Source organism: Xenopus laevis, chromosome 1S, assembly GCF_017654675.1.
Source record: "Xenopus laevis strain J_2021 chromosome 1S, Xenopus_laevis_v10.1, whole genome shotgun sequence".
Classification (NCBI taxonomy): domain Eukaryota; kingdom Metazoa; phylum Chordata; class Amphibia; order Anura; family Pipidae; genus Xenopus; species Xenopus laevis.
The window spans coordinates 131,890,580-131,906,194 of NC_054372.1; the positions used below are offsets into that span (position 1 = coordinate 131,890,580).

Below are 15,615 nucleotides of genomic sequence, written 5' to 3' on the forward strand. Positions count from 1 at the left end.
ATATAATACCTGATGAGTGAGCCCAATCCTTCAATTACAGGTATGGTATCTATTATACAGAAATCCCTTATCCAGAATGCTCTGAAATACAGCAATGCTAGTTTAGAAAAACAATTTCTTATCTTTGATTGATTTGCTTTTTTTTTTTGTTTCTGTAATAATAAACTAACCTTACTTGATAATTCATTTATTGACCAGATTATTGTTCCAAAAAACCAAACTGTTAGGGTCAAAACCAAACAGGTGGCAACCCTAGTACTTATTCATACCTCCCAACTGTCCCGTTTTTAGAGGGACAGTCCCTCTTTTGAGCTCAACCCGCAGTCCCTCATTTGTACTGAAAGTCCTGTTTATCTCTGCACTGATCAGCCAGAAAAAGAAACAATGTTTCTAAATTCATTGGCTTTTGGCAGAGAGCCCAGAACAGCCACAGCTGCTTATAAGATACTTTGTCCCTTGGGAAAAGTTAAGCTGGCCATAGACTCAAAGATCTGCTCGTTTGGCGACATCGCCAAACGAGCGGATCTTTCCCCCGATATGCCACTAACAGCATGTCTGTATCGGGGGTAATTAGAACGTTCGGCCGTATGGCCGAACAATTGAATTACGATGGGTCGGTCGGGTAAAAATCAAACCTTCCCGATCGATATCGTGGCCAGATATCGATCGGGAAGACCCGTCGGAAGCCCCCATTAGGGTTGCCACCTGTCCGGTTTTGAACCGGACAGCCCGGTATTTTGAAGGGCTGCCCGGTTCAATGCTTCCTGCCCGGTTTTCCAAATAAGGAAAACCGGGCGGGATTAGCTTGATTGACGCCGCGATCGGCCAATCGGCGATCGCGATGTCATAGCTCCGCCCCGTGACATCACGGGACCGCCCACTGACGTCACGGGAACGCCCACTGACGTCATGGGACCGCCCCGTGACGTCACGGGACCACCCCCTGTCCGGCTGGAGCCACAGGGAAAGGTGGCAACCCTAGCCCCCATACAAGGGCAGATTAGCTGTCAAATTGGTACAAACGACTGATATCTGCAGGTTTATCTGCCCGTGTATGGCCACCCATAGACTCACAGCTTAAAGGGCAATTCACCTTCATTTGCAAAACTGTAATAACTGAAAAAAAAAAAAAAAACACAGAAATGTGTTCAGAATTTCATAACTTGCCAAATTTTGTAAAATTAACATGGTAATTAGGGGGTGTGCCCACAAAAATGGGCGTGGTCAAAACAATCTCCCTGATATGCGCGCCAATCTTTTTGTCCCTGTTTTTTTTTCCAAAATGTTGGGAGGTATGACTTACTGTATAGTTAATTATGAGAAACCTTTAGTTTCCCTTTTAGTCACGGATTTCCACACATCATCCGTTTCCCTACTTGCGTGTTTTATGCAGCCATATTAAACCTCCATGCTGCCCTCTATGTTGCATCAAACCCCTTCTGCCAGTGCCGGGGCAATTTGATTTCAGATCTACCGCCTTAGTCTTCTTATGGGCAGCACAAGCTACGCCCTTCTGCAGTCACGTGGTGCTTTGTGACGCCCGATCCTAAGTAGGGCTACAGACTAGACACGCCCCACATTGGCTTCACGTTCTTCCGCCTACCTTTTGGTCACATGGCTGTGACATCACAACTTCCTGAATGCCACTGCATTCTAGCAACAAGGCACAAACTATGGCAGAGGGGAGTGCGGACACAGAAGCAGAAATCCAGAAGAGATTGCAGGTATGTACCTGTATGACATCTGCAGAGCGCGCATTGATATAATTGCATTCTGTTGCGTGCTTACTGCGATTTTTTTTAGTTTCCATGGATTGATGACATGTGTGCATTTGAAATGTCAGTGTCTAGGGATCTAATTGATGGCTTCATGTCAGTAGTCTTGTATATAGTCAGGCATGTGACAAAGACCTGCTTAGTAAAGTATAACTCATGCTATCTAATATAATGGCACAGATTATTTTACAGCTATATCATCTGTTACAATAAACTGTAAAAAAAAACAATAGTTGATTTAGTGCAGAGATGACAGTGGTATGGAAGCCGCCAATTTATTTTCCAGGACAGATAGCGACCATAATTATATCTGTAACTACATCTATAACATCACCGTATAGAAATACAGTACTGGCATGTCCGGCTTGAAGTCCGCAAGGACAATGTAAATGTGGCCATAGACATTAAGATTTTTATAAGATCTTATTGTTATCGTAAGACCAAGCTTATCCTGAAGCGATCGTTTAAATGTATGATTTGTCCAACAACTAAAAATATCTTTTCAAGCTATATTGTCTAGATGAAGCCAGAAAAACTGTGGGTAGCCACGTGCGTGGCCCAGCAGACAGCTGGATAATGGATACATTAAACTATGAGCGATGAAAATTTTCTAACCTGCCTGATCGGTTTCTGACAATATTGGACAAAAAATTGTTACATGCCTGATCGTTCGGTGCCCACCAACCTCATGATAATTTGAGGGATTTGTCAGATCGCACTAAAATCGGTCGTTAAGGAGAGAAAAATCTTAATGTCTATGATCACTTTTTTTTTTTTTTTTTTTTTTTTAAAGGTTTTTATTTTGCATTTTATAACAATAAACAAACACATTATGTCATGTGTGGTTTCATCTTTTTGTAGTTACATAAGCATTTAATAGGTTTGAATCGTGTACATTTGTATACACTTTAATTCAGTTATATTTCTGTTTTGCGACCCCTAGTCCTCTTGAATAAATGGTATAGATGGTTATAGCACTGTTTGCTTTCCCTCCCTGACAATTTTTTTCCCCTGAAGTTGCACCATCTTGGCTCCCAATGCAAAACTACTTCCAGTTGGTTACTGTACATCTTAATACTTCATGTTTTAGTGTAAGAGGTGAGGATTGGTTTGTGTAGATCTGGTGTATAGGCAGAAGCATACGTCACTTGTTTAGGGTTTATCTGCTAATTGTTTATTTAGGATTTCGATATTTTTTAAACATTACAAAATTCTACATTACTGTATAAGGCCGCACGGGACTGAAATGACTATTAAAGCGTACAATTGAAATGTTATTTTTAACCTTTAGGAACTTGTTGACCATCTTTATACATTCCGAGACCACTATTTTGAGACGCACAGTGTGGAAGATGCTGCTAGGAAGCAATATGATGTTGAAAAGGAAATGGAAAAAACCATTGCACAGATGGACGAGATTGATGGTAATGAAAGACTAAGAGTGACTGTAATAGTTTATGTTCTATTAGAAGTTCTAAAGCAGTCAGCCAACCTGTGGCCTTCTAGATGTTGTTTATGTCCCACTTCCGTCATCCCTTTGACAACCAAAGGGTGCTGGGATAGTTTGAGGGGGCCTCTGATTATCCATCATTGTTCCAATGCACAGATTGACTCTTGGACCCTCATTCTTTCTCTATTTTTTCTAAATACATTTTTAGATACCTGGAAGAGTAAAGCTTTCTTTTTAATGCTTCGAGGAAAGGCCTTAAATGTCACTCCGAATCATAGCCAAGAGGCAGAGGATGCACTATCTAAGGCAGTAAAATTGGATCCTGGACTTGTAGAAGGTTGGAATCAGCTGGGAGAGGTGTATTGGAAGAAAATGGATGTGGCAGCTGCTAAAACATGTTTTTTGGGAGCACTGAATCACGTAAGGGCCAGAGAAGGTTAATTTTATTAGAAGGATAAAAAAAATATAGCAAAAAAATAGTGACCCGTTTCTTATGATGACAGAATTATAATTGAATCTTGTACCTGAATGAAAAAAAAAATGTGAATGTTTATTTAAAATATGTCCAGCGTCTATTATTTAAAATATGTACAGCATCCTGCATTGGATTGTACAGCATTGGGTAGGTTTGTGATCAATTTCACAGCAAGGCAGAATGTAATAAGCAGTGCTGATTCATTGTAGTTTAGTAGAAAAATTACATTAAAGGAACAGTTCAGTAGAAAAACTGGGTAAATAGGCTGTGCAAGATAAAAAAATGTTTCTAATATAGTTAGTTAGCCAAAAATGTAATGTATAAAGGCTGCAGTGACTGGATGTCTAACAGAACAGAACACAACTTCCTGCTTTTCAGCACAGGCTATCTATTTACCCAGTTTTTTACTATATACTGAACTATACCTTTAAGGCCAATGGCAGACTCTGATTTTCGAACAATAACAGGGAAGTATACATTTTTGTTCCAAATTATTCACCATGTTCACGCTGACAGGCTGCTCCTATACTTTGTCATTATAGACAAAAGAGAGAAAAGACATAAGAGTTGACAAAAGCAGATCAAGCACTTGCAAAGGAAAGGCAAAGTGTGCCATTGGCCTAACCATGTGCCAGCAAGGGCTCCTGCAGGAGTGACGCATATGGAGATTTTTTACTGCCATTTATCTGTCAGTGAGAGTTCACTTATACAATTTGCTTAAGGAGAAGGAAAGGCTAAAATTAAGTAAGCTTTATCAAAAAGGTCTATACAGTATAAATACACCAGTAAACCCTCAAAGTAATGTTGCTCTGAGTCCTCTGTCAAAAGAAACACCACATTTCTTTCCTTATATTGTGTACACATGGGCTTCTGTATCAGACTTCCTGTTTTCAGCTGAAACCTCCAGGGCAGGGCTTGAGCATGCTCAGTTTGCTCCTCTCCCCCCTCCCTCCTCCCATCCCTGCTGTAATTTGAGCTCAGAGCTATGAGTGAGCAGGGAGAGACTCAGGCAGGAAGTGATGTCATACCAAGGTTATATGGCAGCTTCTATCCTAAACAAGTGTCTAGAGCTGTTTACTCAGGTATGGGAAATCATTCTATTATTCTACTATTATTTTAACTTATGATGTAGACTGTAATATTCTTTTTTTTTTTTTTTTTTTTTTTAAATTTGAAATTTTTATTGATTTTTACCAATACAGTGCAGATTGCAGAACGTAATGCAACAAAAGGACATCGGCTGAAGTAGTAACAAAGGAGGTATCTAGACAGCAGATCGATAAATGCAGTTTCCACATATGAACCAATACCTCAAAAAAGCTAAAGTGACTGTATTGTCAATTATAAAAGGGGGGATAGGGGGTTGAGAAGGGAAAGATAAAGAAAAAGAAAAAAAAAGGGGGAAAGGAAAATAAAGAATAGAGGAAAGGTGTCAGAAATAGCAGTGCGTTCAACCACAGAAGTACATCTAAACGAAGGTAACGTGTCCTACACCGTCTAGGTGCAGTGGCTCACCTCGCCACATTTGTCCTCAGCTAAAGCACGTCCAAGTAACGGGTCCACGGATGCCACTCCAGCTCCTCCTCATAACTTCTATCCAAAAGCCTGGCTCGAATGGACTCCATCGCTCTGATCCAATTAACTTTTGTTACAAGGGTCTGTACCCCCGGTATTAGCGGCTTTTTCCAATTAGCTGCCAGTAAAGATCTTGCTGCTGTAAGAATGTGTGTGAGACTGTAATATTCTAACACAGTTTGACAGCTGGTCTTAATATTTTATTTTTGTGTTTTTGTTCATTATTATTTTTGTTTAGTAGCTATTTAATTTTGAATGTGAGCAGCTATCTGGTTGTTAAAGTTTAATATAATCTAGCAACCTGTCAGTGTTTTGTATGAGAGGATGGAAATGAATAGGAGAGGACATTTATAGAAAGAGCAATAATAATATGGAGTAATAATACAATTGTAGCCTCACAGAGCAATAGTCTGGTTTGAAGACTCATAACTTTATCTCACTTTGTATTTGTATATAGTTGTGATGGCAATAAAACTAAATTTGAATGCTGAATCTTACTATCAAACACAGGCTCTCTTTCGTATTGTATGACTCACCTAGAGGAATTGTATATTGAAGTTCTGCCATTCAAAAATATCTAAATAGGCATTTACAGCTTCTCCATTGCCAATATAGGATCTTTCATTGTGCCAAAAAAAAAATATATATATATATAGTCGTGTTCCAAGGAATGACGCACTGCAAGACTTCATAATGAGATCAAGCAAAGTGAAGTTTATTTGACAAATAAACTTCACTTTGCTTTATCTCATTATGAAGTCCTGGAGTGCGTCACGACTATCTGCACTATATATGACAGCACCCAGGCAGTAAAACTCTGCTGGATTGGAGTGCACCACAGCCTGAATGTATGTGTGTGTGTATATATATATATATATATATATATATATATATATATATATATATATATATATATATATATATATATATATATATATACTGTTTCAAAAAGTACCCGCACTCTGTCTTGGTCCTGTGGTGGGTGCTTGGTCAAAGGTTATCATACAAAGTTCAAATTGGACCAGCACTCCACTTGTATTTTACAATGATTTTATTGAATCATCAATCATATTCTTCCTCTAGGTGAGTCATACAATACAAAAGAGCGTGTGTGTGTGTATATATATATATATATATATATATATATATATATATATATATATATATATATATATATATATAAAAATTTAAATACTGTTGTCAATAGCCTGCTGAAATTGTATTTCAAACTGAACTTCCCCATTGAAAATGTAGCCTTTTTGTTTTTTTAGTGCAAAAATAAGGTTTCTTTGCGTAACTTGTCCATGGTGATGCGACAGCAGCGATCACAGGATTCTGAGGAAAATAGTAGAAACATAATGGACAGTGTGAAAGAAGCAAAGCAAGCTGTACAAATGGACCCACAAGATGGGACTTCCTGGTGTGAGTACAAAATGGAAAATGTTATCTGCTTATAAAAATTTTATGTAGAGACCTATTTCTCTGTCTTTATAAATGAACTGTAAAACGCTTTTTGGGATAAAATACTGCTAAACTTTTTTGTTCCAAAATGTGCTTTTTATTTTCCCACCTTTCCTCCCACAACATCCATCAGAGGTACTTTTTGCAAACTTACTTGTCAGGTTTTTAGTTTTTAGTCCTTATCTCCACTTACTGTTAATTTTTTTATACTAGAAAAATGATGATATAATGTATAGAAATAATGCGTTACAGAAAAATACTGTTTGTATGTAGCACACAATGTCATTATAATATGCTATTTGTTAAAATAAATATGGCTATTCCAAGTTAGGTTTTCATTGAGAAATAATTGTATTCCTTAAGAACGATCTGTCTCAATTTATCTGTGTCATTATAAGGAAATATGAAACACAGATACAAATGCCCTTTTGACCACTTTTTTTGTTGCCTGTTGCAGACATCCTCGGTAATGCTTACCTCTCGCTTTTCTTCTGCACTGGACAGAATCCTAAAATCTCTCAGCAGGCTTTGAATGCATATGTGCAGGCAGTGAGTATCTTTGCTGTGTCCCTTTTGATAGCCCATCACTGCAATCTTTCTACATCGTCGTCATTTCCCATCACACAATACAATCTTGATTTACTATAGGAAAGAGTTGACAAGACGGCATCCAGCAATCCAGATCTGCATCTCAACCGAGCAACAGTAAGATACTGTAATAGCTACACGGCTTTCTTCCTTGGTGTTTAAATGTTTTTTCTGCCAGAAGCAAAAGTACATTTTGAATATGAATTTATGAACACTGTGAAGTTATATATATATATTATGCCGTATTCAATGCTGGCTATTCATGCTTATTGTTCCCTCTAGCTATGTAAGTATGAAGAGAGATTTGAAGGAGCATTAGAAGGCTTTTCACAAGCTGCCGCTTTAGAACCTTCATGGACTGAGCCAGTCATGAGAGAACAGCAACTGCTTGATTACCTGGGTAAACTGTGTGGCCTTCTATCCAACAAGGTACACCTCTAATTATGTTAAAATATATTAGAACTTTGCATTATGTTCTATTCTCCTTTGAATAAACTCTTGCCTCCCCTTTCATATTGGAGTGAAAGAAATAGTTTATGGTTTCATAGTAAATGGTCCTTGTTTCTTTAAAGTGTCTCTTTTATATAACCTTTCCTTTCTTTAGTTATTTATCCTTCCCTGCACCCACTTTTTTCTTTTGGCTCCACAGGGCAAGATACGAGGGAAGAGGCTGCAGAATATGTTGAGTAGCCTGACTCCTTCTCTTCTTGGTCATTTTGGTGGCTCTGGAGGGTTAGAGTTTAAACCACTGAGTTCTTTGGAGCCAGGCAGGAACCCTGGCTGTGTAGTGTTGGGGAGAGTTGTATTCAGCCTTATGCCTGAGGAACGAGTGCCATTGTGAGTAATGTAAACGTTCTCTGTTATAGATGTAATTTATAAGGGTGACAATTTTGTTAATGTCACTTTATGTGAAAAATTATTGATGACAAATATGTGTAAAATGTATGGTCATTACATTGGATACACTACTCAAAAAAAAATCTTGCACAGTTGCAGTGTCACAAAGCTAAAATTTGCTCAGAGGAAGTGGTGGGTGGGAAGAAATAATAGAATTACTGACTATCTTCGTCAGTAACTAAAGATACTGAAGGCTCTGCAGACTGTAAATGTAGAGAACAAGGCTGGGCTTCCATAATATAGTTTACCTGCCCTTTTTACAATTCCCTGCATTATATGGCAAGCACTTTGGGGCAAGTTGGGGCAACTCTTGACATGGCTATATATAAAGGTTGATTAGTACTGATCAATACATAGCCATTTAATCTTAAAAATTATCAGACACATTCCAAAAAACAAACCTAAGTTCTTAGAAAAAGAAAATCGAATTCATACTAAATCAATAGCACTGTGAAAGCTTGAAAATTTGTATGCTGATAGCTTTACTTATGTCCAGTGGGGGACCAATCAGATTTGTTCCCTGACTGAGGGGGCCATCCCCATTCATTAGGGAGGTGCAAAGAAGGTTTTCCAGGAGATGCAACATTCTCCAGAGCCATGTATTTAATGCCTGCTCAGGACTGGTGTTGAGTACAGGGCTCCTTGAACCTATGAGTAGTGTGCTCTGTGCCTTGTACCCAACAGAGCACAGCTTGCATGTTCCTACAAGTACAACACAAGTGCTAATTGTATAATTTATTATTAGCCCAAAAGAGTTCACAAATAAAAAATAAAGACCAACTGCATTTAGCCTTAGAATACCACTGTCTACATAATGGTGAACATTTTTGGCAGGTTTATTAAACTTCCCCAACTGAGGAACCTAGACAGTTGAATTTTTTGTCTGGAAAATTTGCAACAAATTGAAATAATTATAAAAACAGATTATGTTATCTGTTCATCTGAATGAGGTTTAATGACTTTTATGATCAACAATGTATCCGTAAGAATTGAGTCCTTTTAGGTGAACTTCCTCCAGCTGTAGCTGGTGTTCTGCAACTGTGAACAGTTCGTCTAGCGAAAGGCTGTCTCCCAAAACATTGTGCTTTGCTGCTCTGCAATGATGCAGTGATCATAGGGAATTATATCTTTGTGTCTAAAGATGATATATAATATATATGTCAAAATTAGGGATGCACGAATCCAGGATTCTGCTTTTTTCAGCAGGATTCGGATTCGACCCAATCCTTGTGCCTGTTCAAATCGGATTCTAATCCTAATTTGCATATGTAAATTAGGGGCGGGAAGGGAACTTGTGACTTTTCATCAGAAAACAAGGAAGTAAAAAAATGTTTCCCCGCTTTTTTCTTCCCCCCCCCCTCTAATTTGCATATGCAAATTAGGATTCTGATTTGGTTCGGTATTCGCCCAGATCAGATTTTTCACAAAGGATTTGTGGATTCGGTGCATCCCTAGTCAAAGTACTATAGATGTTGATTTGTTTTCTATTTAGCTATTGATCACGAAGCTGCCATGTTAGCTCCTTCAATGGTGATGTTGCCTTTTCAATAAAGGGAATGCTGACTGCTGCTTTTAGAAGCACAGAAACTGTTAAAATTCATCTTTTGCCACCCAAGAATATTTATTTTCAAACAGTGGTTGGTGCTTTGTCTGCTGAGCTAAGCACAGCAGACAGCATTTTGTCATATTTCATGAAGAGTTTTTTTTAATGGTTCTTATTCTATTTTTTACTTACAGCACTTTTGGGCTAGTAGATGCAGAGGGCACCTGTTATGCAGTAATGGTTTATAACATGGTAGAGAGTTGGGGTGTCCTCATTGCAGATTCTGTGACCATTCCTGATCCTCAATTGAAGCAGCATAATATAAAGCATAAAGGCCAGGTGAGACTATATGCATCTTTTCTTTCTTTCTTTAAAATTCTTTTTTTTTTTTTCTTTTTTATTTATTTATTTTTATTTTTTTTTATTTTATAGAAATTTTACAGAGAAATTTGTTGACAGTTATATAAAAAGATAAAAAGTAGATTGAAAAAGTAGATTAAAAAATATAAGACAAGTGCTACAAAGTTCTAACAAGTCCATTGTACCATATTAACACGTTACCAAAAAATTTGTTTAACAGAAAAACCCTGCATAGTGTTATTTCAATATTGTTATTCTGGCTGTTACACTTGCCTGGGATATCCATAGTATCTTAATTTGCGAAGTTAGATCCTCCATAATCCTTATCTAGCCTGTCCCTTAATTAAGGTTACTTATTTAGAAACCTGACCCATGGTTCCCAAATTTTCCAATATTTATCACTTTTGTTATGGATAATATGTGTTATTTCTTCCATCTTCCTAGTGTCTTCTACTACCTGTTGCCACTCCAAGTAACTGGAGTAACTTTAAAATTCATAAGTAGTTTTGCATATTACAATTGGATTATGATTGCATGCCATACAATAACTATCTGTTTTAATAAATATATACAATCAAAACTCTTCCCTCCCCCCAACAGTCTGCCCTTTCATCTGCCAACCTATAGATCCATAATTTTAATCAACTTTATGATTATTATTGTAATTTTATACTCGCAAAACAATCCTTATGAAAGTTGCTTGTAAGAACAATCAGTTAGTATAATTATTTTTATTCTAGGAACCCTCTGCTATGGTATGCGGTGACAGTAGGGTTTGATAACTAACACTGAATCAAATTGTCTTTTGTTCCATAGGCCTTATGTGCTGCTTGGAACAAGATAAAATGAAACAGATGGATTAAAAATTTTAAAAACACTGTATAGCCAGAATCCATTTGCAACACAAGCCAAGTTTGTTTTTGGCTCAGGTTAAATACATGTTAGTGTATATTTCACCTTTAAATATATGAACCTCACACAGATTTTTGTTCACATATAAGGGCATATATTTAAGTGTTATAATCATTAGCAGGAAAGTGTTAAACAGGTTGCCAACCTGTTTTTCAATTAGTTTGTTTGTATACCTGCATGATAATGAGCTTCTTACTATAGAGAAGCAGTTCAAATTATGGGTCCCCTACCTGTTTCTTTTAAAAAAAAAAAACAGGATAGGGGGGATAGCCACTGTTAAAAACACAAACTGCTATAACGAACAATGAAACTACAACATATGTACATTAGTAATGTGATTCATAACCGTTCAAAACAAAACAGTGCCCAAGCTCAATTGTACCCTAACCTTCAGTTTGTAAACTCTCGTGTGTAGGGCCCTCTAATCCTATTGTACTCTGTAAACCCTTGTTTGTTATTCACCATTTATTCCCCATTTGTTATAAACTAATGTAAAGCACTGTGTAACTTGTTGCAGCTAATAAATAAATGATGATGATGATAATTTGTTTTGTAACCTGTGCAACTAGAACTATCAAACTAGAACCAGTATATGAAATAACACAAAGGTTCAATACATTGTATGGTCGGTATCCCACCATCCAGGTGTTCTCTAAATGTGTTCCTTGTGATGTACATGTTTTACTTTTCTGCTTATCATGTTTTTTACAGATGTTTTCATTCCAAAGTATACGTGTTGACTCCCCTGTCCAGTTATTAGTCAATGGCAAGCCACAGGGACCTAGCACACAAGCCAGTGCAATAGTCGCTTACAGGCCTCAGAGTGATTGAAGAACATCAGGATCTTCTTGCAATGCTGTGAAGAGCAGGGACATGAAGGATATTTGCCATTTGTGCTGCATTTTATAGCCACAAAAAGCTGCATGAGAGCTAAGCATTTTTTGGTAATAACACTTATAAGAACTGATTTGTCCAGTTCCTTTATATCTAGTTGGTGCTACAGATTACTTTGGCAATAAATCATGTCCAGTATCACAATGGCTGCATTGATCTTATGACACAGCAGTGCCCTTATCGCAACTTTGTGTCTTAATTACTTTTTTTCCCCGGTCTCAGCCTTTTTTTAATATTTGTTTCCTCCACCTTTCCATTTAGTGCTTGTATTTATAAATTTGATATAAGATTGTGATTATTTATTTTTGCCAATATTTGTTGTTCCCCATATGTTTAGAGGGAATTTTTGTGTAAAGAATTAAAAAAAAAATAACTTGGTAGTGTGTTGCTGGTATTTGTTCACACTTTGTTTGAAGTTGCACAGAATAGCAAGAAAAAGATCATATTCTATATTATAACAGAAGGGGGGAATAAAAATGGAGGTGATAACTTTTTTTTTCTTGGAGCAGGAGTTGGGCTGGAGGGTGCTGGGCCATGTAGAATTGGCTTGGTCAGGAATACTGTTAGGCCCAGCTTTGATTAATTAAAGTGAGGTAGATTCTTGTGCACATTCTTCTTGACACAGGCAATTAAATAATAATGGCAGCACAGGTGGCATGATATCTGGATTAGCCACTACAAACAAGATAAAGAATGTGGTAATATCCCTAAATATTAATTTAGAATTCATTTTCTGAGGGCGACTTGGCAAGAGACAGTGGGACTTGTTAAAATCTACCCCAACTTGCTATCCTCAAAGAAACGTTATAGGGCAGCTAGAATTTGTTATATGCTTCATTTTATTTACTGGAAGGAAACAACCTTGGAGAAGGCGATTTTCCCAAATTATGGCAAATGATTCAAGGAATTGGCCAGTTACTTATCTCAACCACAGATAGACTATTAAACTTCCAAATCCTTGTTCACTATTAACATACATCGAGACTTTTGGAGTGAGGTAGTGTTAAATGCCTGTGTGACCCCATTGCACCGCCACTGGTCTTGTCCCCATAGGTCAGTCTACTGGGGTCGTAGATGACATTGTACCATTGTGCAAAACCAATTTGTTGTATATAGTGCCTGCTATATTAATATACAACATATTATATGGAAACATATGGGGACTTAGAGACCATTACTGGTGAAGAAGAATGAAAAGTTTCCCAGCAGTAGTATAGGAACAAGAAGTGGGATAAGAAAGAAAAAAAAAAAAAAAAGATGCCCAATTCTTCAGAATCGTAATCCCATCTCAGGATGAACTGGGGTTTTATTTCATACATGAAGTAGTGGCCGTTATTGCTGAGGTGTTTAGGAGACTTGTAAAAGGAGGACATTTAAATTAGACAAATGTGTATGGAGGCTGTATTTAGTTTAATGACCTGATCATTGGTGTACCACAGATTCTAAGACTGGTCTACAAAGGGTGAACTGGAATATACATGCAATATCAAGGAAAGAAGTATGTTTTGATATGTTTAAAAGAATACCTACTGTGTAGTGTATATTATCAGTTTTACAGTTTTTCTGCCAAAAATATAACAGTGGGTGCTTATCTGACTTGGCTCTTATAAGCAGGCTCCTATTTCTGAAAATGTGTTTCAACCCCATTCTTGGAGTTTAAAGAGCAGGGCTTTTAGGCACACACCACAGGGCAGGTGGAAATATTTGGCACTTTGAAATGCATTTTTTTTTTTTTTTTGCACTTTACATCATGCCCCAATGAGCCTGGATAGTGTAAATAGTTGAACTTCCTGCAAGAAAAATGACGTACATCTCTTAAAGGTACATAGGGGTGGCTTTTTGCTCCCATGATAAAGTGCATCCCTAGATTTTCACCTTGCCTCATGTAGAAGTGTCCCTAGCTCTAGTTTGTCCACCTGCATATGCATGAGTAATGTATTTAAATTTTATGTATAGTTCTATAAATAATGAACCTGATCATGGTAGTGTCTTGTTAAGTGACATGCACAAGGTGACAGGGAGTTGAGATGAAAATGGAAACATAGTTGCATAGTTAGTTACATAGTTAAATTGGGTTGAAAAAAGACTTTAAAGTCCATCAAGTTCAACCCCTCCAAATGAAAACCCAGCATCCATACACACCCCCTCCCTACTTTTAATTAAATTATATATACCCATACCTATACTAACTATAGAGCTTAGTATCACAATAGCCTTTGATATTCCGTCTGTCCAAAAAATCATCCAAGCCATTCTTAAAGGCATTAACAGAATCAGCCATCACAATATCACCCGGCAACCTCATTGTCCTGACTGTGAAGAACCCCCTACGTTGCTTCAAATGAAAGTTCTTTTCTTCTAGTCTAAAGGGGTGGCCTCTGGTACAGTGATCCACTTTATGGGTAAAAAGGTCCCCTGCTATTTGTCTATAATGTCCTCTAATGTACTTGTAAAGTGTAATCATGTCCCCTCGCAAGCGCCTTTTTTCCAGAGAAAACAACCCCAACCTTGACAGTCTACCCACATAATTTAAGTCTTCCATCCCTCTAACCAGTTTAGTTGCACTTAGTCTCTGCACTCTCTCCAGCTCATTTATATCCCTCTTAAGGACTGGAGTCCAAAACTGCACTGCATACTCCAGATGAGGCCTCACCAGGGACCTATAAAGAGGCATAATTATATTTTCATCCCTTGAGTTAATGCCCTTTTTTATGCAAGACAGAACTTTATTTGCTTTTGTAGCCACAGAATGACACTGCCCAGAATTAGACAACTTGTTATCTACAAAAACCCCTAGATCCTTCTCATTTAAGGAAACTCCCAACACACTGCCATTTAGTGTATAACTTGCATTTATATTATTTTTGCCAAAGTGCATAACCTTGCATTTATCAACATTGAACCTCATTTTCCAGTTTGCTGCCCAGTTACCCAATTTAGACAAATCACTCTGCAAAGTGGCAGCATCATGCATGGAACCTATAGTTCTGCATAATTTAGTATCATCTGCAAAAATAGAAACAGTACTTTCAATGCCCACCTCCAGGTCATTAATAAACAAGTTGAAAAGCAAGGGACCTAGTACAGAGCCCTGCGGTACTCCACTAACAACACTGGTCCAATTAGAAAATGTTCCATTTACCACCACTCTTTGTAGTCTATCTTTTAGCCAGTTCTCTATCCAGATACAAATACTATGTTCCAGGCCAACATTCCTTAATTTAACCAGTAACCTTTTGTGTGGCACTGTATCAAATGCTTTAGCAAAGTCTAAGTAAATCACATCCACTGCCATCCCAGAATCGAGGTCTCTACTTACATTCTCATAAAAAGAAATTAAGTTAGTCTGGCAAGATCTATTACGCATAAAACCATGTTGGCATAAACTCATAGTTTTATGAAGTCTAGCATCTTATCCTTTATTAACCCTTATTTTGTTTTCATCAACCAGCTGACCTTCCTCTGATAGTAAGGGTCCCACCACTTCCTGCTTCATTTTTTTACTATTAACATATTTAAAAAATAATTTTGGATTTTTTTTACTGCTTGCTGCAATATCCTTTTCTATATCAATTTTAGCTTGCTTTATAGCTTCTTTGCATGATTTATTGGCCTCTTTGTAGTGTTGAAATCCTTAAAAGCACGTCTTTTCTTACCCACCTGAACACCAACGCTTCTATTGAAC

At 37.4% G+C, this 15,615-nt stretch overlaps 1 protein-coding gene across 2 annotated transcripts; it reads left to right on the forward strand.

Annotated features, from left to right (window-relative positions):
• Positions 1-1,508: 1,508 nt before the first annotated feature.
• ttc5.S (tetratricopeptide repeat domain 5 S homeolog) lies at positions 1,509-12,373 on the forward strand. 2 transcript variants are annotated; one of them, XM_018243961.2, is made up of 10 exons: positions 1,570-1,724; positions 3,067-3,199; positions 3,434-3,645; positions 6,547-6,697; positions 7,194-7,285; positions 7,385-7,441; positions 7,607-7,753; positions 7,974-8,161; positions 9,959-10,103; positions 11,748-12,357. In XM_018243961.2, exons 1-10 carry the CDS (start codon positions 1,641-1,643, stop codon positions 11,865-11,867), a joined length of 1,329 nt encoding a protein of 442 aa, XP_018099450.1. In that variant the 5' UTR covers positions 1,570-1,640; the 3' UTR covers positions 11,868-12,357. The 2 variants fall into 2 exon arrangements, with proteins under 2 accessions (XP_041436152.1, XP_018099450.1); XM_041580218.1 differs by lacking the exon at positions 3,434-3,645 and having other exon boundaries at positions 1,509-1,724; positions 11,748-12,373.
• The last annotated feature ends 3,242 nt before the right edge of the window (positions 12,374-15,615 follow it).